General features: G+C 33.5%; 2 protein-coding genes and 2 long non-coding RNA genes across 4 annotated transcripts; 1 reads left to right on the top strand and 3 right to left on the bottom strand.

Annotated features, from left to right (window-relative positions):
- Positions 1 to 6,141: 6,141 nt before the first annotated feature.
- On the bottom strand, positions 6,142 to 9,903 carry LOC140980088 (bifunctional adenosine 5'-phosphosulfate phosphorylase/adenylylsulfatase HINT4). The gene is made up of 6 exons (XM_073445762.1): positions 9,745 to 9,903; positions 9,606 to 9,652; positions 7,338 to 7,414; positions 7,171 to 7,237; positions 6,629 to 6,706; positions 6,142 to 6,503 (listed from the first exon to the last, which is right to left on the bottom strand). The coding sequence occupies exons 1-6, from the start codon at positions 9,850 to 9,852 to the stop codon at positions 6,407 to 6,409; spliced, it is 474 nt and encodes a 157-aa protein (XP_073301863.1). The 5' UTR covers positions 9,853 to 9,903; the 3' UTR covers positions 6,142 to 6,406.
- LOC140980089 (uncharacterized) lies at positions 7,421 to 9,582 on the top strand. The gene is made up of 2 exons (XR_012175876.1): positions 7,421 to 9,201; positions 9,236 to 9,582. It is a non-coding gene; the product is annotated as an uncharacterized lncRNA (long non-coding RNA).
- A 2,363-nt stretch (positions 9,904 to 12,266) lies between the features above and the next one.
- LOC140981550 (chaperone protein dnaJ 13-like) lies at positions 12,267 to 19,644 on the bottom strand. The gene is made up of 13 exons (XM_073447983.1): positions 19,411 to 19,644; positions 18,152 to 18,438; positions 17,449 to 17,646; positions 17,243 to 17,357; positions 16,413 to 16,499; positions 16,056 to 16,144; positions 15,376 to 15,460; positions 15,090 to 15,143; positions 14,617 to 14,697; positions 14,020 to 14,097; positions 13,363 to 13,602; positions 12,717 to 12,824; positions 12,267 to 12,641 (listed from the first exon to the last, which is right to left on the bottom strand). The coding sequence occupies exons 1-13, from the start codon at positions 19,552 to 19,554 to the stop codon at positions 12,585 to 12,587; spliced, it is 1,623 nt and encodes a 540-aa protein (XP_073304084.1). The 5' UTR covers positions 19,555 to 19,644; the 3' UTR covers positions 12,267 to 12,584.
- On the bottom strand, positions 12,905 to 13,324 carry LOC140981551 (uncharacterized). The gene is made up of 2 exons (XR_012176100.1): positions 13,272 to 13,324; positions 12,905 to 13,143 (listed from the first exon to the last, which is right to left on the bottom strand). It is a non-coding gene; the product is annotated as an uncharacterized lncRNA (long non-coding RNA).
- Positions 19,645 to 23,682: the final 4,038 nt, after the last annotated feature.

The raw sequence follows: 23,682 nt of genomic DNA, 5'->3' as shown, positions 1-23,682 counted from the left end.
AACATATTCATTGTAGCTTCTATTTTTAAAAATAAACGCCCTATGTTTGACAATAAATAGTGATAGGACACCATTCTCTTTATATGATCATGTCGATTCGTCATTTACGGTGTAACTCAAACTTTTTAAGACACGTTTCAATTAATCTATCCAGTATGATCAATTTTTGTATTAAATAATTTTCTTTTCAATAATTGTACTCATTGTAATATTGGCTTTGATACTAACTTTAGGAATAAACGTTTGTCGTTTTGTAAGAAATTACTGATAGTGGTAACGGTGTGAACTCAAGTTTTTTAATTATACATAAACCAAAACGCCATGTTTCGATTACTCTATCTATCATGAATAATTATTGTTCCTCAATATGTTTTTTAGAAATAAAAGTTTTCACATTCACGCTTAAATTGATTTGAGAAAATATAGTTAAATGATTGTTTTTTTGGCAAAAATTTGTGTGAGACGGTCTCACGAGTCGTATTTTGTGAGACAGATCTCTTATTTGGGTCATCCATGAAAAGTATTACTTTTATGCTAAAAATATTACTTTTTATTGTGAATATCGGTATGGTTGACTCGTCTCATATATAAAAATTCGTGAAAACGTCTCACAAGAGACCTACTCTTATTTTTTTACTTAAAGTATTTTCGAATTAAAATTCAGATATATTTACATATTTATTATTAAAATTTTAATAACAAAAGAGAGAGCCAATCAATCTAAAGGGAAAATGTTGTGTGGACAATAATAATAATAATAATAATAATAATAATAAAATAGCAAAACAACACTTGTCACTGTTTTATTATTGGAAAAATTGGGAAATAACTACAAGAAATGACATTTGTGAAATTCTGCTCCACGATTTGTGACATGCCAAAAACTAATCATACAATTCCTTTTTAAAATTAAATTATATATATTTTTGGAGGCTACTGCCAGTTTTATACAATAAGCTTTTTTATTTGAATTTATTTTTACAAATTATTGTCAATTTCGTCCTTTAATTTCTCACCTGCATTACTTAACAACACAACAAAAATTTGCATATATTCGTACAACTTTTCGAAGGGATATTCGTTCACTTTTTATATTTTATTTTTTTGAAATTGGATATTCGTTCGCTTTGTTTTTTTGTTTTGAAAAAAAAAAAGCAGTTCTTGACAAATTATGATTAAAAAATTTAAAATTGGTTTATTAATTTATCATATAAAATTTAAAATTACTGATCGCTTATAATTTAATTTTTCATATTTAAGATACATATTATCCAACGATATATATTTTAAAATCATCGACACAATGAATATAATTTTGGCCATGATATTGATATTTATTTGGGATGCTAGCCAACTAGGTTTGGTCTCTATAAGAAAGTAATTGCTGCACTCTTTGCCTACTAAACCAAAGACATTTATTACCTAAATAGGGTTAAAAGTCTCTTATTTTATCTTTCTAAATTCCCTTAAATGAATACTTTATTTATTTATTTTTATTTAGATATCACACTTTAATATTCACATTTAATAATAATAATAATAAGACAACTGTTGGAAAATTGGTTCATAGCTTTCTAACACTTGGGTTAACTATAAAAGGTTAAAAACATTAGTTGAAGCAATTTATTAAAAAAATTTGAGATAATATCATGTATTGATTTTATGATTCGGATCTTCAAACTGATCTGGTTCACGAAAATTATTATTTTTATATAAAAAATATTAATTTTTTTTATAAATATAGATCTGATCAACCCGTCTCACATGTATAAATCCGTAAAATAATGTCATATGAGATTTACTTATACTTTATTATATACATAAAATATATACATATCTATATATACATGCGTGTTAAATGTTTGATGAGATTTGTTCATGAAAATTTGTTATAGTTTTTATTTATGGATGACAAAAGAATATTGTAATCAGTTTTCGTATGTCACACATCAAATAAATAAATGGAAAGAGTAATCATGAAAAGGCATTTAAGAATCGTGTTTCCGTCTGAAGCGGATGAACCGAATCCACAACTACAAGCAAAAACCGTACGCTTGCACCAAACAAATAATAATAATAATAACTGGTCTAGGCATTATCACGAATCTTTATCTGTGAGATGAATCAATTTTACTGATATTCACAATAAAAAATAATATTTTTAACATAAAAATTAATATTTTTTCATGGCTGATCCAAATAAGAGACATGTCTCACAAAATACGACCTGTGAGACCATATATATATATATACTCCTGCTTTTTATTTTGTATAAAATGATTTGTCAACCATATCACCTTATAACAAGAAATTTGAGGTTTATCAATTTTTTTTTATTTTACAGTGGTATGACGACTGATTATCTTATACAAAACATCAAAAATAGACTTCACATAAATGACATGTATTCAAATAATTTATATATAATATTGACTTGAAGACTCACCGGGGCGTCGCAACAGTAATAAAGGTCAACTTTCCAAGGTCAACCAGTTGTGAGCTGTATGCCTTCATGAATATCCAATTCATTTTAGAGGAATTCTAGATGTTTTGTACCATAAAATAAAGCAGAAAATATAATTCAAACCATAATTTAATTTTCTTAAAAATCGATTCTTTGAAAATATATAATATTAATTTAAAGTTTAAGTTCATAAATAAATATATATAAAAAAAACCCATTTATTTATTTATTAGAAATGTTTATGTCACTATATTTCAATTTATATTTTTCATAAAATTCTGGTTTCATCATGATATTATTCAAGTATCCACAAATTCAATAATTTCTTGAGAGATTTGTAATTAATTGGATGTATGTGGACAAAAAGATTGAAATGATAGGAAAAGTCGATACATGCATGTGAAGACAAAGAAATGGACAGCTGGTGCTTTGGAAATGGCAGCAAATCTTGAGGAAAATGTTTTATTTAAGGAATATAACGAAAGGGAGTAATTTGTGCAAAGGCGAATATTACTATTTACAGCACTATATTTACCCAAAGCGATATTAGAGAGAAAAAAGCACAAAATTCATGTCAAAATTACAAATTATTTTAGAAACAATGTTCATTTAAATTATGTCTTTATATAATTTTTTAAAAAAAAAAATTTAATTTTTGGAATTTATGGCTTGTTTCTTTATATGATAATATTAATTTGAAAACTAAATTAGAAAATTTTAAGAATTTTAGGACATCTCACCGAGATAAGATTCTAAGTAGACGTACCTTTCGCTTTAGGTAGGGCCAAGATTGTTAGGCCCACCATACATGGGCCGATCTTTCTCGGTCGTTCACATTTTCGCACGCTACTTTTCACCTAAAATTTTAATTAATTAAATAATTATTTGTTTTTCAATAAAAAAAATCGCACAAACCCAAAAACATTGTTTGGGTCATCATAAAAAAAAAGTACTTTTTGTGTTAAAGTATTACTTTTTATTGTGAATATCGGTAGGATTGATCCGTCTCACAGATAAAGATTCGTGAGACCGTCTCACAAGATACCTACTCAAAGCAAAATTATGCCATCAAAAAGCATAAAAAAAATACGCTAACAAACTAAGATAATTCGAATTCAATATTCAAAAGCTGGTTGATGTTAAAAATTTAAAATTTGCTTCCGAACTCTAATTTATACATTTCCTAATCATAAAGGCTCTGCTTTTCTTTTTCCTTTTTTTTTTAATCTCGTCTTTTTTATTAAAATTTTCCTTGTTCGAATCCAATTAGAATCATATTTTGTCGATAGCTAACAATCCATGCCATGTCATTCATCTTTTTAATAAGCTATATGTTTCACAAAATTAATTCGTTGATCATATCACGTGAGTTTTTGTGAAATTTGATTCAATCATCTACTTTTCTCTTAATTTTTTTCACGGGTGGGATGCTTCTCATCTATCCCTTTTCAAATCCAAAATTTGATCAACATTAATTGCAACTGAACTTATATTATTTACACAATTGCATATAATAATAATAAATAAAAAAAAAGTAAAACATCATCCCAAAAACTTTTATCGCAAAAAAGCGACAAAAATCCTCGAAAAACAAGATGTCCAAAGTGTTGCCAAAACATGACAAAAATATTAAAGGATACAAAATTTGGAGCTCTTTCAAGGTATGGGTGTATCCGTGTATGAAATATGCATGGAAGTGTTCAAATGGAGACATGGTCGCAAATTTGCCATGCCATTGTTTTTCCAAAGCTTCGAGGGACTCAAAGTCTATCTCAATAATCACTAACTTTAACCATGAAAAAGATGTTTCAGTGGCTCCAGAAGGTACCGTAGAAGAGCCACGTATACAAATTTCAACGATATAATTTGGAATCATAAAACGTCTCACCTATCAATTTTGTTGGATAGTTTCTAACCGATTCAACTCATGAAAAATATTAATTTATATGTCAAAAATCTTACGTTTCATGATAGATATAAATCGAGTCGATCCGTCTTATAAATATAGACTCACGAAACAGTAACACAAAAGATCTAATAAGAAATTTTTTTTTTTTTTTTTTAAAAAAAGTAACCCTCGGTATGATAATTCTATTTAAAAAAGTTTTATCAAGAATATTTTCTTAACTGTCTCAATTTCAACCGTTTCTGAGAAAATAAATGGTATCCTATCTATATATGTCAACCTTACCAACCATAAAATTATAAACTTCATTTAAATGTATGTTAGATTATTACATATATTCTATATATATTGGGACAATATTCTGATATAAGATAAATTATTATTAACATATCCCAAAAAAAAAAATAGACATATTTATGGTTGATAATTGAATTATGTAATAAAGAATTGTCATTTGTCAAACAATTGTAGTAGGAGACTTTCGGTTTCAACTTCTAAATTTCAAGTAGGGCAATTAATTATGGACCCTACAATAATCCCCCAATCATTGCATATATACTAAACCGGCAACGCTTTATCTTATCCTCAGTGCTCCCAATAATACTAATACTAATACTAATACTAATACTAATACTAATATAATAATAATAATAATAATTATTATTATTATTATTATTATTATTATTATTATTATAATTGTGATTGTTTTTGTTATGTAGTGAATAAGGTAATCAAGTACTTGCACCCCTCCCTAACTTGAAAAATCAAGGCCAACCAAAAAATAAAATAAAATACAAACATTCTTTAAAGTTTCAGTAAAGCTTCCGACAACCGTCCAATTGTATGCGTACTTTTTTATTTTGGAGTACCAAAACATAAAATTTAAAAAGAAAAGAAAAGAAAAGAAAATTGCACTACATAATAACATGCACACATACCTAGGTGTATCTATTCTATTTTATATTTTGTTTCAAATCAATGGTTCTTTAAAAAAAATAATAAATGGTCCTTTTTTTTTTGGGTGAGACCATCTTGGTCCTTCTAAAAGAATAGTAAATATCAATTTCTTTTTTGAAAAAAATGGAATGGTAAAATATCCAATATATTGTGTGCATTTATAATTAAAATTTATGTCCTAAGAATATTTGGTAATTTTTGGCAAAGAACTATCAAATTTATTGACGTCAAAGGGCATTCTTATAAAGACACTTTCGAGATCGAGACATTTTGATTTATGGGGAAGGATATAAGATCGGAAGTACCTGTTAGAAAACTAATGTTTTTTGGTGTGCCATAAGGACAAATATANCAAAAAAACACAAAAGGAATTGAAGGGCTTTTTTGGGCTAATACCATTTAGGGGCATGTTGGGAAATTTTAAAAAAATTAGAAATGTATTCTTCTTCTTTTTTGGTGTTCTTTTCCACCTCGGATAATGAGTGACATGGCAACCAAAAGCTCTTACCCCCTTACGGTACTCATAAATTAAGATTTCATCATATATGTATAAAAAAATATTTAAGATTTTAGCAAAAATAAATAAAGAAAATAATTAACATTGGTATATACTATATTTCAAAACTAAAATTAAATGTTTGAAATTATGATAGAAATTTGGAGTTTTGTTTACGAATTTCATCCGGTTAGCCACCGTATTTAATCGGGCTTGTTGTATTTGAAACTAAAATCTTGCCCATACTATTTATTCATCCCAACAGTAGAAAAGAACTGATCGGCAGCCACACACACGTACACAGATTGGGATACTTGATCATCCTCGAATACAATACTACTTTCTTTCAATGAAATCTTCACAAATTCAAATATCAGAGTTTGGATAAACTGACAAGGACATTTCTGTCACAGGAAAAAGGAGTAAATTTTGGGTGCATCCAAGCTATCCTCTTCCACTCTTCGGCTTATGGATTCTTCAATAAACTATCTCAATGGTCCCACAAATTTACACACAAAAGCATAGTAACTGGGTGCTACATTTAAGCCAAAGCAAATCAATTGAAGTAAACGAAATCAATGACTTAGAGGGACAATTTAGGTTTTATCCTTTCCAGCAACTTCTCAACTTCGATGAATCCACCAATCGGTCCTAAGGACGAGTATTTTATTCTTTTCCATCTGTTTTTGAATTTTAACATCAAATAGAGTATTTAAAACTTACCAGGATTAGAATGAAACTTATAAAAGAAGATATATGACCAAAATACTTGTTTTATAATGTTATAGCGGATCAAACATCTCACCTGGGTGCAAATGGAAGTGCAAAGCAATGGAGATGCAGATGATTGACGCTATTAAATGGAGGCTGGTGAAATCCAAATCTGAGAGGAAATTTATCAAACAAATGTGAATTTTTTGCAATCTTTTTTGAAAACAACTTGTCCAAACACACACACATTAAATTTTTTTCCTTATAAAACACTAAAAATGTTTTTAAAGTCCAATCCAAACGGATCCATTATCTCTAGAAATTTTCCAAGTTATTTGTGCATACACATAACCTTAACCACCCTAATCACTCTCCAAGATTGTTTTGCTAGTACTCGCAGTGGCGTAGTCAAAGGGCAAAAGTCACGCGTGTACTTAGAAGCGTTAAGCCTGTGACATTATGCTATATATGGAAAATAACATTTATCCGCCATGATAAGGTAGAGTAGTTCTAAACCCACTATTACAACTTACAGGCACAACTTTAAGAGATACTGGATAATTAGAATTTCACAATGCAATGGTATTTTACACAAAAATGACTAAATATCCAACTTTTGTCTTCAAAGAAACATACCTATATTTCTCTGCATAAGGTGCATCTCTTTGCAATAGACTTTGTCCCACAGTCAACATGTGACTGACTAACAAAAAGGTAAATGTAGAATTCAGCCACATGAAATAAGAAATTACTCGGATATAGCATAGTGCCTAAAGAAGAAATGCCAATTATATGGTAGCTACCTAATGAAAAGTCTTCAGATCTTCTTTGAAGGTCTTTGACGGTTGGTATGTGCTCAATTGGAATCACCAAATAATGCCTACGAGAAAATAATGTGTTCGCGTAAAAATTATTGACATTAAAAGAAGGAACAAAGTGCACACAAGAAATGAAATAAAAACGCTATTGTATTCCCATTTGCTTCGATTTCAGAATGATCAGAGCTGAAGATAATGCCTCTCTTTCATGGAAAGTATCAGTTGAATTTTGATGACCGTGTAAAGTTAATTTTTCGTATGCTATAAAAAAATTCAAAAAAACAAAATTAAAAGAATTCAAAGTAGAAACAATATGTTGTTAATACCACATAACAATAATATAGTTGATAAAGTCAGAACTAACGCTGAAACTTGAATAATATGGAAATGATTTTCATTTTTCATATTAATGAACTTAAGTAATTTCCAGCACATTGACTAGCAGAGCTAAGTTTATTAAATGAAAAAATTTGGACATCAAATAAGTTGTTGCACAAGTGAAACTTGAATAATATGAAATGATGTTCATTTTTCATGTCAGTGAAGTTAAGCAATTTCCAGGCATCGACTAGCAGCAGAGCAAAGTTTATTAAATGCAAAATTTTGGACATCAAATAAGTTGCTGAACTTGTGCAGCTGTAATCGTTAATCAACAAAAACAACTACTTTGAGTGATACACATTCACTCATTTTTGTTTTAAGTTCTTCCAAATACACCTAGGAAGAAAAAGCTATCCATTTCATTTTCCAATCATACTATAGATTGTTTTATTTTCTTCTGAAGGCATACAATTGAATACATTTATTCATAAACCTTATAAACGAGAGTGCATCGCTCAATAATTAATTATTAATGGATCATTCGAAATGGCTTCTCCAATACCCTAAAGTTGGATGATTTACATGGTTCAGACTTGAGCTTATACAAAAGGCTCTGGTTTACAGTAAAAAAATATTGAAGGTTGAGTCCATAAGGCCAAAATGATTACTATCCTTTCATACCAATGACCAAGTGGGATGCGTGGTTGATAAAGTCCTGAGGTGAAAAGCCTCGTATAGTAGGCTTGGAATATGTTAGGCGCATGTTCTGCTGAATCACTATATATGTTGTTGTCCCCTTCAAGTGCTTGTTTTATTCGCCAATAACGTTTGTTCAATGCACTTAGGAGACACAAGTTTCAAACACATTATGCGGACCGAGTTTCTTCAATGAGTCAAGCTTTTTCATCGGCCTTACATAATGTATATCTGCTGTCATGTATTTGAACTATTGCTCTATGTATTATCATCATTTTATATTAGGTACAATTTTATCACATCAATTGCAAGTTGTCGATGCATGTTTAACTATGCCAAGAGCAATGCAATTTTTTAAATAACTAATTCACCCCCTCTTAGGATCGATAGTTTTTCACTCGGAAATACTTAGGAATGCTCTCAAATTAGCTTTAACTGTACTGGAAGAATTTTTTTTGGACTTAAATATAGGCACTTAAATGTTAAGCACAATACAATGTAACTTGTTCAATGAAAATAGCAGAAGAAAACAACAGACAACATGCTAAATTTCATAAGTAGGCACTCGATTAAGATCAATTGTAATCACTTCTTTGGGTCAAGTAGGTCATTTATCGTTTATTTTATGCCTGTGATTAGCTTCTACGTTATTTAATTTCCACACCTACAAAATCATCATCGTGGAAACCATATTCAACAAAACCCCGCAGATTTCTCCAATGTATTCCAATTGAAAATTCAGAATTTCCGTATTTTCATCGAGTGTTAGGCAATTCGATTAAGGGCCCTAAAAATTAAGGCATCGCAACATTACACAAAAGACATTTAGGAGGTAATTGTTAGTGCTCATAACGCTCCACAAGAAGTTGAGTCCAAAACAGCTCAGATAAATCTTAAAGCGTCCTTGGGAGTTTTAGCCAGTTAGCTCAATTTCGTTCCACAGGCTACACAGTGTGATAAAAGAAGCACTGCGGAGCCTCAATCCCTAGAATTATTCAAACGGATTCAAATTTCAAAACCATAAAAGAGGAGCGATAATTTCTCGCTTCAAAAGAGGCTCATTTAGCAGGTGTCGGACATCGATCACATACCATGATCAATCTCAATAATGAATGAAAAAGGAAGAGGAAAGAATAAAAATAATTAACGAGACAAATATAGCACAAAAATTGAGATTTCTGGACTAAATGAGAAAAATAAGCAAAACAAAAACTGGGAGAGTGAATCGGGAGAAACCTGAACGCAGAAGGATTAATGTCTTGAAAAGCAACAACTTTACCATCCTACATCAATCGATACAGACGGGTGTATTACAAAATTTATACAAGAAATTGCACCGAGTTGGTGGGGAAAAGGCAAAAAAAAAAAACTAGACCTGATGAAGGAGCGTGGCGGAGGTGGAAGAAGTGGAGATTTGGCAAAAGACACAAGATGCAGTAACGGGTGCCGCCATTCCTCCAATATTCTCCAGTGCTCTGATCATTCCATTTTCACCATTTCTACGAGAGGCACGGGCAAGGTGGGTTGAGCAATATTTCGGATAAATCGAATTAATCGATCGAATCGATTTAATTCGGAAATTCGGTTCGGTTATTTCGAAAATTCGGTTTTTAAATTTAAAAAATATCGGTTATATCGATTAATTCGATTCGGTTACGGTTTTCAAAATTTTGAAATCGGTTAACNTCAGATTTCCCTAATTCAAATCATAATTCAAATTTGTGATGTGTGATTTCATGTTTTTATGCATTTGCGTCGACGGTAGTGTTCAAAAAAAATTACATATATAATTATAATTAAATCACAAATTTTTTTTAAAAACCGAATTAACCGATTTTAATTCGGTTCGATTTTCATCGGTTATGAAAATTAATTCGGTCGATTCGTTTATGGCTAAATATTTCGGTTCGGTTCGGTTCGATTATTGCTAATTCGGTTCGGTCGGTAACCGAATTAACCGAATACTCACCCCTACAAGCAAGGCAAGTAAACAGAGGAGAAATTGGTTAAATAAACTCGTTACCTCTGGTTTTTAGAAAATGATTTACTCATGTCTATTTGAAATATATATGAGAATATCATTTTTTTTAAATAGTTGATCGATGTTAAAAAATAAAATACTTCAATAAATAGATGATATTTCTGCAAATTTGGGGATTATATTTTAGGAATTTAAAAATTAAATATTATCCAAATCTGAGGATGGTAACTTTCGGTAGGTCTCTTGTGAGACGGGTCAATCCTACCGATATTGACAATAAAAAATAATATTCTTAGCATAAAAAGTAATATTTTTTCATGGATGACCCAAATAAGATATCTGTCTCATAATATACGACCCGTGAAACCGTCTAACACAAGTTTTTGTCGATAACTTTTGTTTAAGTATTTATAAAATCCATAATTTTAAAATCAATAGAAATGACAATATCTGATTTACATCGTTTTTCATATATAGATATACTTGATATTATAATATTATTATTATAATACTCCAAAAAAAATAGAATAACCCTAATAAATATTAATGCATATGGTATAAAATCATAATGTCACGTTGATATATTATAAGTTTGGCTCCTCTAATCCTAGTGAGTTGTAGGCTGGTGGCGTTCCGGCACTAATTGAAAGTGAACTTAGTATTCATCCATCGATTCGGTAAAAATATATAATATGATATATATGAATTGTTTTACTTCGATTCAAATCAGTTTTTTAATAAAATAGTTCGTTTATTTTGGTTCACTATGAGAATTTTCTAATTAATAATTAAAATATATTTATTATCTTAATTAGATTTTTTTATAAACGTTGTCTAAACGAATTAAATAAATAAAAATCAACTAATAGTTAATAAAAAAAAATACTTAATTCGCTCATTTTCATCCACTACAACTTTCCAGATGTAATTTAAAAAACATATAAATGAGACGGACATTTGGCTTAAGTGGTTTCACCCACTTTCATCCTGTAAGCGAGCCTTCCCCACTCCAAAGTTAACTAAATCGACGATGGTGGCGGTGAGAGCTAGCGGCAGGGTGATGGGAAGGGTGTGGAGAACTGGAGCAGAGAAAATTGAGGATTAAGAATCAAAGATATGGGTTGTTGTTGTTTTTTTTTTTTTTAATTAATTAATTATGGTTGAAAGGATTATAAAAGATAAAAAGGGAAAACAAAGTTACACAAATAAATTATAGATTGGATACATGGATAATCTGAATGGATTAGAGTATTACTCATCCGCTAACAATTTAGTGATACTCTTTGGATGGTTGGAACCCCAACCCGATGAAGGGTGGCACACCTGGTGGGTCATATAAGAGCTCCATATGGTTTCTTTTTGTAACTCCCAAGTGAAAAGTACTCTCATAAACAACTCAAGGCTTCTTATATCTGCTTTTTCCAAGAAACTAATCTTGTAGAGTCATTTTCTCTAAATCACATGTTTTAGGGACAATAGAGAATCAATTTCTTGATATAGAGTTCCATTTGTGTTACTGGGAGGCACTCGTTTTGTTATGAAACCAGATATTGGAACTAATTTTGCCAGCCTCACACGTTATGTTTACTTTTTGGATCGAGGGCTAGTGAAAATGTAGTGAATAAGTGATTTGGTAACATGGAGATGATCGTACTGCAGGATTATCGGACATCAGATTTAGACTAAACTTTGTTGACCCCGCTACAACCATCAGCGTCTGGCACAATCTCAGCAATATGCATACTACAAGAACCTGACACTATTGATGAACAATAAGATCACCCTATCAGGGACAATACACCGTGTTGGATCCCAATATTATAGCACAAGTTAAAAATTGATAATTGCTGTGGTCAACGTAAAAAATTGGCATCCATGGCAATATAAGAAAGATGAATCTACGTTTTGAGCCCGTGTTGAGGCCTTTGATCCATACAAATACACTAAAAATAAAGTTCAAGTTCGCAAAACAATTCGTTTTACAAGGTAAAGCTTCATAGATGACCAATAAACTTCAAAATGTGTTTCATGGTTACAAAGATGCCACCGATGAGTATCATCATGTAAGAAAAAGAATAGTTGTATGATTCAAATCCAGAACTTCTTGTGATTAGGGGTCAGTTAATTTCCTGTAAACCTTATTACTTTCACATTCAAAATAGATTTATCCCCTACCCACAAAAAAATACAAAAGAAAAGAACTCAAAAGATCTGTTTAGAATGTGTGTAGACATTTAAACTTTGTGCCTTTCCTGGGGTATTAGTAACTCCTCATAATCATCTACAACGACCTGTTGAAATCAGATGCAGATTTAAGTATCAAATACCCCAGATATTAAGTATAACTGATAAGTTGAGACAACTACCTCGTATCTGCTGACACCATATGTATACTCCACATACAACAGCTTAGGTTCTCCCGGACAGGGATCACAAAAGCCCATTATTCCCGATTTTTTCACACCTTCGTGAAGCTGCACAAACAGTACCAAACCCAAAAAAACACACTCAACGTCCACAATTTTAACCACTAGTTCTAGTTAAAAGAAAAGAATATAATAATAGATAAGGAATCAGAGATCTTGAGGATTACAGAGCAAAATAACTAAATATTGCAACATGAGATGCCACTCCATTTGTTTGGCAGGTAATAAATATTTAGTGTGTTAAAAGTTTGTTTTACATGACGAATATGCTATGGTACTGTCCATACTTGCACCGATGAGGCAAATTGAAACTTCAAATCATTTTGAGTAAAACAAGACTGTATAGAATATATATCATATTTAATCACTGGTCAACATGTGAGACTTTAGTTTAGGGAAGGATCCCGAGTGCCATCGATTTAGCTCTTAGAAGAAGGGAAATTTCATTTTGAAGAGTGGGCATGACTGCATAGAATATATATCATATTTAATCACCGGTCAACAGTCACATGCAACATAAATATATATAGAGAGAGAGGCACATACACGTTGTGCGCAAACATAAGCACACACACACATGACCAACCTTGAGTTGCCCAGAATCATTAACAAGAAAATTTAGAGGTACTGTGACGTTTATGATTTGTGAAGCCATTTCATCTTCTGTTTCTTCCAATTTATGCCTATCAAACATGGCTTTACGATTTCCATAAAATGCCTTTCTAACAACCAATCCGTCCCTTTCTAACTGCTTGTTTCTTTTCCTATCAGCCACATTTTGTAACAGCTGTTGAGCTTTCTGAGCAGCAGCTCTTGCCTCTTGAACCTGCGGCAAGAAAACCATAACAGAAAACAAATGTCAGACAACATAGCTGCGATTGAAATAAGATATGGAGGGAGAAGGCTAAAAGCTCCCGCAAAGACAAATCAGTGCTCAGTTAAAACAAAACAAGCAATAAGATACACGACTCCACTACCGAAGTAAGCTTTACAAGTTCCAATTGAATTGATCAAAGAATCATACAACTAAACCAATTTGTTTTGTGCTACCAAAAGAGAGACCATACTGAGAACTAACTGTTCCCTTACCCTAGCCACCACAAGACCTCGCTAGAGTGTGCAACACAAACTTCGGTCTCTCAATGGCTCTTGAATTGCAAGGATACATGATTTTTAAATTGTAAATAGCAGATAACTTAATACTTTCTGCAGCATTTACCAACAAAAAACAACAATAACGTACCTGGCTTCGAGTCTTCTCAACATTCTCCAAAGCCTTCTCCTTTTCCCTTCTAAGATAATAAGGTTTGAGAACAAAGTTCTGAAAAAACGGACATTATCAACAAGCATTTATATAATCCAACTAGACAAGTAAAGAACTAAATATCCATAAAGGAAATATGATCGAGATGTTCACGTAAAATTTAAATCAACAGACTAAAGGACAATAAACATGCAAAATATATGTTAAAACTGGTCATCACATCCAAAATATGCTTGCAGGCATGACACCATGACAACGATAGCACACAACATGACCTTAATAGTAATTAAACATGTTTAAAGACATCCCAATGTCTCTTCACAAAAGAAAAAAGTGTCTTTACCATGCAGAGGTCGATTACATATGTTAGCATATTGCAACCACAAATTCCAAGAACAAAATCAAACAAACCATGGATGCTGAGATTCACTTCTCAACAAAGATATGGTTTAACCTAGCTATTGATAAGTAGCTTAAGAAGTTGGGAGAACAGCTAGAAGAGTTGACAGAAAATCTCAGCTACAAATGCTCGGACAAAATTGGCTAGTTTCACATCAATCCACTGGCTAAGCTAACCTTCAGCGTAAAATACAACGAAACTGGAAATACGAATGCTCCAGCGGCAAAGAGCAGATTCAAATCATCGGACAGCAATATCTGCAAGCAATGGTACATAATTAAATTCCATGAGACACGTTTGTGGATGATACCAACAAATAATAGAGGTCACTCAGATGATTAAAAAGTTCACGTTTTGATTGCTCTTTTATGTAGATAATCAAGTTAGCATGTCTCGGAGTCACTTGATCTGAGAAAGAACTAAAAAATGACACACTGGGCCAAATAAAATAGCATCCCTATTTCTCTTTCATGTTTACGTTCCACAAGAGTCACAGTAAATCTCTATTTCTTCTTGAAAGTGCACGAGCTTATGTAGAAACCAAAAGAATTAGAGTCTAAACCACAAAGAGAGACCAGAAATTAGGTAAACAACAATAATTAAAAATTGAGTAATTTATAGATTAATAACTGTTTGAGAAAGCACTTACAGGAACAATCAGCTTTTGTCCTCCACGATGCAATTCAAATTTCCAAAGAATTCCCTATGGATGTAAAAACTAAGAATAAGTGATGGTGGGAAAATTTTGCTCAAAGTAGTTATGTAAGCTAGAAAAATATTCCAAAAAAGTGTAAACAAAACTGAAATGTATGCTGCCAGTCATCTTTAATAACAGTCCATGCAAATTTCCGGCATCTTTAATGCCAAAAAGAAAAGGTTGGCTACACCTTAAAACAACAAAATTTAACTGAAATGTATGCTAGTCATATGGATACCTGAATTCCAATAGAATACAGCATTCGAATGGTACTGAACTTAGATATCTTTCTTCCGCCTCCAATTTCAAATGCAAGTGCACCACTGCAAACATATAGAGGATAACAAAAGTTTGATTTACAGAGCTGGTACAAACTTCAGCATAAGAATGGAGTCTCTGAAACAACATTTAATTCAAAAAAAACTGTGACAAGATTTATTCCGAATGTCTAAATACTAATTAAAAACGAGAACAAAAATGAATAAATTCATTGTGAACTTAATATAGTTTCTAGCTCGAAGAGGCGTTGAAATTTATTTATGGGAAATATCACTACATACATTATAGCACTTGCTGGACAAATGACAATCTATTAACTGTGTATCTGTAATGTGGTTAAGAAAGAAGCAACAATATTTATTTATTATTATTGGGAGCAATAATTGCCCTTATTGGTAAGGGCCGGAAGATGATGTTTGGGACATTGTACTGTTTTAAAAATATTGAATTGCAACATTACTACAAGCTATAACACATTGTAAAACAATAAAGACTCGATACTACAACTGGTATTAGTGCCAAAGTCTTCGACCATCAAGAATTGCAAGTTTGTGCACTTATCGAGAGAGAGAACAATGGAAATAACCATGAAATAGCATCAAACATTCGAGAGTTCAAACAAACAAAAGTAAAAGACACCTTCCCACTGTGCCTGCAATGCGTCCATGTGACTTTGAGGAAAAGCGGTGAGTGTATTGAGCAGTTGCACCAAATGAGCTTGCGCCAAGCTACAGGATCGGATAGTGAGATAAGTGTTATAATAAGAATGAAGCGGCGCTCATTTATTTTAATCAATAATAATGTTGGTAGAGCATACGATGAAATCACATATAAAATGAAGGGATCATGAAATTGCCTCTTCTATATCAATAAGGAAAAACTGGATGCAAATAATGCAGTACGACTTTTTAATTGATTAAGAAATATGTATTACCTTCTTAGAAATATATAAATTGAAAACAAAAACAAACAATTGAAATTTAAAAGCAATGCTACCTTAAGCTCTCCGGAAGCAGACATTTTTTCAGCCTTCTTTCGCCATCCAACACCAATGGAAGACTCAGAACCTAAAGCAAGTTGAATCTGTGAGACAAAAAAGGGACAGAAAGGAGTTACTTGTAAAGTGGGAGAGGAATAAATTTTAAGGTTAAAAATAGTTGGTATTGTTTGAAAAATTCATTGGACATTGACCAAACAAAATACGACAGAGGTAAACAAAATACAGCTCCGTTCTCATGCATTGCATGAAAGAACAAGTTGTGTTGGTTCTATCTCGACTCCATAAGAAATTGTGGAGTGGATCTCCCAACTGATGGACTAATCTTTTAGGTTTGAGCGCTCCTCTTGAACTTATGGACCTAACATTAATTCTTTTGTTGAAAGTCGACACACCAGAAGCAGGCGCCTTAGAAAGGCCAACAATCAGGTCAATATCGATAATGTGACCCATGTTCACATTCTACATTATTAAATTTGTTTAATAAGAAGAAGGAGATGAAAGCCGACACAGCAGAAGCAGGAGCCTTTGAAAGGCCAACAATCAGGTCAATATCGATTATCGATCATGTGACCCAATGACAAGAGAATTGGATAATAAGAGAAAATTCTCATTTTTCATTTCAGATTAAAAATTATAGCAGAACATATATTTACAAATGCAACCACAAATACAATGCATTAGAATATTTATTCACAATAAAACTAATATAATCAACTAAAGATCTTTCAATCCCAAGAATTATCACAAGTTCCTGAAAGACCACAAGCACTAATGCATATTTATCGCTGCATTGAAGGAATAACAAAGTAATACAGAAAATTCTAACATTTCCATTTGTTGTCTCTGACATTTGACGGGTCCAGGTGTTAGATAGATTCAATGAGCCATCTTTCAGAGACATGGTAACACCCGCTGTTGCTGTAGAGTGAATAGACAACTGGCTGCAAAAAAATAAATAAAGTACAAGTTAGTGAGTGAAAATACTTTCACCTAAGAAGATACAATATACCTATTGGGCAAAGACAACCCCACCGTGAAGTTTGAATTCCTAATAGTGATTGCAAACCTAAGGATCCCATTAGTTCTACAGAAGAAACAGGAGATAATTGATGCCTAAAGACAGCTGTGGCACCACCACCCCCAGAATATCCTTTAACCGCCAAATTTCCACCAATAGCAATAGAATTAGACTTGGATATTTGAGATTGAACTTCACTAGCCATAGCCATCCTGACATTCAACATGAGCATTAACAAAGGGTGAGAAAAAAGAAAGATAATGAAAGGAATGTGTAGTTAGAATCTCCAGCTGAGAATGTAACTAAGACTGGATATAAACACGAGGCTGTTTCCATGTTTAATTTTTTTAAGCAAAATTTTTTCATGCAGTTAAAACTTGCAGATAAAGTTAAGCTATTGAATCTTAGGGTTTTTAAGCCAAATGATCAAAAGAACAGTTAGATGACAGAACATCTGAATTTGAGAGACCACATAGGCACATGATTAAGGAGAGAAAATCATCGGTCATGCAAATGCCCAATTTGTAGAACAGCTTGGCCATTTATGAAGAAAGGAAGAACAGCACCAGAGTGACAGTATTTTATTATAGGCTGCATGTCACACTATGCATTATAGTTCATGCAAGGTAAAAGTTTCCTGAAAACAAGCTAGCCAAAACAAAACATCATAACATTTAAATTGAAAGCCAAGGAGGATTTAGAGAACACAGGTTGTACCCTTTCATAATGCCATCACCATCTAAAAATTCGGGCAATGACAAATTAGCCAGGATAGAGCCAGATGTTCGTACATGTGCAGAGACCCTTTCGTGATCTCTCTGACGCTTCAGCCTCTCAAGCTCTTCCTTGATCTCCTCAACTTTGTTAAGTTTAGGGCCAAGTTCAAGGCCAGACGTCAATCCCTCCATTCCATATATATCGTATATCAACCTTTTATTTTCATCAGTTAAAATCTCGTAAGCTTCACATATTCGTTGAAAGTTCTCCGTAGCAATTTCCTTCATCTGAAAAACAATTAAGCAGAGTATATATTGATGCACAGCAAAAACAAAAGGCTTGATCAGGTTAAACAAATAAATGATATTACATATCTGGCACATTATTCAGTGAAAAGAACTGATCATGAGTTTCAAGGAATTTTGTTGGTTTAGGAAATAGTTGCCAAGCACGCAAAAGGTACGCGCCTAGGAGATGACATCTTGGCGTATTCCTGTAACGGCGTACCACTTTTTTCCTTTTAAATCATCTTATCAAAATTCTTGTTTTAAAGGTAATTAAAATTGTCTTATTGATGTGAAAATCCTGGTTCATCTAATGAGTATATGTTTCTACCATTGTCTCCTGTACATCCACGAGTTTTTTTTATTGCTAAAGTCAAAGATTGTAGGTATTAAGGAAAAACCCATCCAAGTGATTCAATCCACTGTCTTGATCACATTTCAAGGTTTAGTTAGATTAGGAGCATACCTAGGTTATTAGTTCCTTCCACTTCATTGATAAAAGCCAGAGTGCCTTTATGCACCTAGGCATTTTCTTCCCAGTGAAAAAAATTCATATTTGCACCTCGTATAAGTTTACACCCTCTGACCCTCTTAGCACAAATCAATTGTTAAGAAATTCTTATTCTCGAACTTGAACTGTACATAATTCCCACCTCAAAAATTCAAACTAAGAATCAAGGTAATTTCATCAGAAGCTCAAACATAGTTCTAGGCACCAAGTGTTTAACATCATTCCTACCTTTAATAAAATTACCTTCCGATAACCAATTCTGAAGCGTGATTAACAACTTTTCCCAAACTTGACGAAAATCTAACCGTTATAACATTCTAACACTAACATAATACATTGTCATCCGTTAAAACAAATAATCGAGTTCGTCTAACAAAATCAATGATACAATCTAACTAAATATCACACTAAATATGAGGAAACAATCGATATTTTCAAATAAAAAAGAGTGAGCTGTTCTGTACTTGGGAAGCTTGGTATTTGTCAGGATGATAAACTTGAGCCCATTGACGATAAGCCCTTCTGATTTCTTCGTCAGATGCTTCGGGTGAAACGTGAAGCAACGCATACAGTTCTCTGTTGTTGGGTTCCTCATTTCGCTCCTTCATGTCTTCAAATTAACTGTGAATCGGTGAGGAGTTTAGGGTTTTAGCTGGAAGATGCTATGTTAATTGTCCCCAAATAAAATAGTTTCTAGCCTCTTGATGGGGAATTACACCGAAGCATGCCGATCAAGATGATAATAGTACCCAAAACTTGCGAAATAAAATAATCAACAAAAACACAAAGATTTACGTGATTCACCCAATATAGGCTACGTCCACGGAGCACTGCAACTTTTATAACTGGAAGAAATATTACAACAAGTGTATACATCAATACACTCAATATTTCTCACACTCCCAACCCGAGTATACCGAGAAAATAATTTCTCTAACTCACACAAGAGAATTCCCGCACTCAAGAAAAAAATACATTCTTTTTTTCTATGCACTCTCTATTTATCAAATCTAAAAAGCTTTTAATTTTGGGATACAATAACTGAAGAATTGAGCTCTATTTATAACTGATTCCTTCTTTCAGTTTTTTAAAATTCTCCGATGTGGGATGAAGGTTTATATTATTTTATTTAATACGTGGGCCCCACTCTATTAAATAATCAAACCTAACAATTCTCTCACTTGAAGACTTGATTTCAATCATGTCTTCACACCATCATTGCAGCAGCTCATATCTCCTCATTTATTCTTGCAGTCCAACTGAAGTTGAACACAATTTCAGTTTGTCAATGGTTACCGTCTTCGTGAGCATATCGGCTGGATTTTTACNATTGTGTTCAACTTCAGTTGGACTGCAAGAATAAATGAGGAGATATGAGCTGCTGCAATGATGGTGTGAAGACATGATTGAAATCAAGTCTTCAAGTGAGAGAATTGTTAGGTTTGATTATTTAATAGAGTGGGGCCCACGTATTAAATAAAATAATATAAACCTTCATCCCACATCGGAGAATTTTAAAAAACTGAAAGAAGGAATCAGTTATAAATAGAGCTCAATTCTTCAGTTATTGTATCCCAAAATTAAAAGCTTTTTAGATTTGATAAATAGAGAGTGCATAGAAAAAAAGAATGTATTTTTTTCTTGAGTGCGGGAATTCTCTTGTGTGAGTTAGAGAAATTATTTTCTCGGTATACTCGGGTTGGGAGTGTGAGAAATATTGAGTGTATTGATGTATACACTTGTTGTAATATTTCTTCCAGTTATAAAAGTTGCAGTGCTCCGTGGACGTAGCCTATATTGGGTGAATCACGTAAATCTTTGTGTTTTTGTTGATTATTTTATTTCGCAAGTTTTGGGTACTATTATCATCTTGATCGGCATGCTTCGGTGTAATTCCCCATCAAGAGGCTAGAAACTATTTTATTTGGGGACAATTAACATAGCATCTTCCAGCTAAAACCCTAAACTCCTCACCGATTCACAGTTAATTTGAAGACATGAAGGAGCGAAATGAGGAACCCAACAACAGAGAACTGTATGCGTTGCTTCACGTTTCACCCGAAGCATCTGACGNCTCCACTTAACTGCTTCCCAGTGTTGCTTTCCTGGATTACTCATAAACCTGCTCACAACTCCCACTGCATGTGTTATGTCTAATCTTGTACACACCATTGCATACATGAGGCTTCCGACAGCAGAAGCATAAGGAACCTTATTCATATAAGTCTGCTCTTGCTCCGTCGATGGTGATTGTGCTTTGGTTAGTTTGAAATGACTAGCCAAAGGAGTACTCACAGATTTAGCTCCATCCATATTAAAAATACTAACCACCTTTTTCACGTACTCCTCTTGAGATAACTTCAAGAATCCATTCACCCGGTCTCTGAAGATCTTCATTTCAAGAATTTGCTTTGCAGCACCCAAATCTTTCATGGCAAATTCCTTTGATAAATCTTTCTTGAGTTTATCAATTTCTTCCAGACAAGCTCCAGCTATCAGCATATCATCTACATATAGCAGTAGTATGATATAAGAACCTTCAAACTTTTTCACATAACAGCAGTGATCAGCTTGACACCTTAGGAATCCATTTTCACTCATGAATCCATCAAACTTCTTGTACAACTGTCTTGGAGCTTGTTTGAGACCGTACAAGCTCTTCTGAAGTTTGCATACCATTCTCTCTTTTCCCCGTACTTCAAAGCCCTGTGGCTGCTTCTTATAAATTTCTTCATCTAGGTCATCGTGAAGAAACGCAGTCTTTACATCCAACTGCTCCATATGTAAGTCTTCCTTCGCCACTAGTCCAAGTACTGTCCTGATAGTGGTTAATTTAACCACCGGAGAGAAAATCTCGGTGTAATCAATTCCTTCCCGTTGTTGGAAGCCTTTTACAACAAGTCTTGCCTTGTACCGCTTGATACCATCATGCTCTTCTTTTAGCCGGTACACCCACTTGTTATGTAACGCCTTTTTGCCTTGCGGAAGTTCTGTCAACGCCCACGTCTGATTGGATGACAGTGAATCCATCTCATCTTCCATGGCCAACTCCCACTTAGTTTAATCATCATTTTTCATTGCCTCTTCATAGGTCTCCGGTTCCCCTTTGTCTGTCAGCAAAATATAGTGAAGTGCAGGGGAGTATCTCTCAGGTGGTCTAATGGTTCTCAAAAATCTCTTGAGTTCAATCACCGGAGTTTGTGGGTCATCATCTTGTGCAGTTTCTTCTTCATCTTCCTGGTTACTGGTTTTCGATTCATTCACAGGAATATTTGTCAATGGCACTTCATCAGTCTTCTTGACTTCAGGACATTCATCTCCAGCTCCAATGTCTGACTTGTCCTTATACAGAAGTTTCTCATTAAAGATTACATCCCTGCTCCGAATGATCTTCCGATTTTGGTCATCCCAGAAACGATAACCAAACTCATTATCTCCATAACCAATAAAGAAGCACTTCTTTGATTTCGGATCAAGTTTTGTTCTGCTTGCTGAATCAATATGAACATAGGATAGACATCCAAACACTTTCAAGAAAGAAAGGTTTACTTCTTTGCCGCTCCAAACCTCTTCGGGTATTTTGTAGTCCAGTGGTACCGAAGGTCCTCTGTTGATCAGATATGCTGCAGTGTTAACAGCATCAGCCCAGAATGATTTTGGCAATCCAGAATGCAATCTCATGCTCCTTGCGCGTTCATTCAAGGTCCTGTTCATCCTTTCAGCTACACCATTCTGTTGAGGTGTACCAGGAATGGTTTTCTCCATCTTGATCCCGTTCTGTGCACAATATTTCTTGAACTCATCATCTTCATATTCTCCACCATTGTCAGACCGTAAGCACTTCACCTTCAAGTTGGTCTCATTTTCCACCATGGCTTTCCACCTTTTAAAGGTCTCGTAAACATCAGATTTATTTTTCAGAAAATAAACCCAAACTTTTCTACTCGAATCGTCAATGAATGTGACATAGTATCTCGAGCCTCCAAGGGATGTCACAGGAGATGGTCCCCATACATCAGTATGAACCAGCTCCAACTTTGCTGCTTTCGGTTCTCTACCGCCTTTTGAAAAGCTCACCTTCTTCTGCTTTCCAAAGATACAGCTTTCACATAGTTGGTGTTCAACAGTCTTTAATTCTGGTAGCTTTCCTTTTGACACCAACATCTTCATTCCCTTCTCACTCATGTGTCCAAGTCTATAATGCCATAGACTTGAATTGGCTCCAGCATCCACAGCTGCTAATGTGTCTCTGCAACTGGAAGTCATATACAATGTTCCAGTTTTCTTTCCTCGAGCAACAATCATGGCTCCTTTGTTCACTTTCCAGGAACCATCACCGAAGGTCACATTGTGGCCTTCATCATCGAGCTGTCCCACCGAGATCAGATTGCGTGTCAAATTTGGTACATGTCTGACTTTGTTGATTTTCCAGACAGATCCATTTGACATCTTCATCCGTACATCACCCATACCAACAATTTCCAAGGGTTTTCCATCAGCCAGGAAAACTTTTCCGTAATCGCCAGCGATGTAATTATCAAATACATCGCGATCACCAGTGGTATGAAACGAAGCTCCCGAGTCCATAACCCAAGAATCAACAGGGCTTTCCATGGATAATAGCAGAGCATCATGTACTTCATCAGTGACAGCATTGGCATTATTTTTCATTGATCTGCAGTTCTTTTTCAGGTGACCAGTCTCACCACAGCTCCAGCACTTCATATTCTTTTCAG

This window comes from Primulina huaijiensis, chromosome 7 (assembly GCF_012295235.1).
Source record: "Primulina huaijiensis isolate GDHJ02 chromosome 7, ASM1229523v2, whole genome shotgun sequence".
In the NCBI taxonomy this organism is placed as follows: domain Eukaryota; kingdom Viridiplantae; phylum Streptophyta; class Magnoliopsida; order Lamiales; family Gesneriaceae; genus Primulina; species Primulina huaijiensis.
The sequence above is the reverse complement of the archived record's forward strand: the minus strand, read 5'-3'. Positions and strand labels throughout refer to the sequence as shown.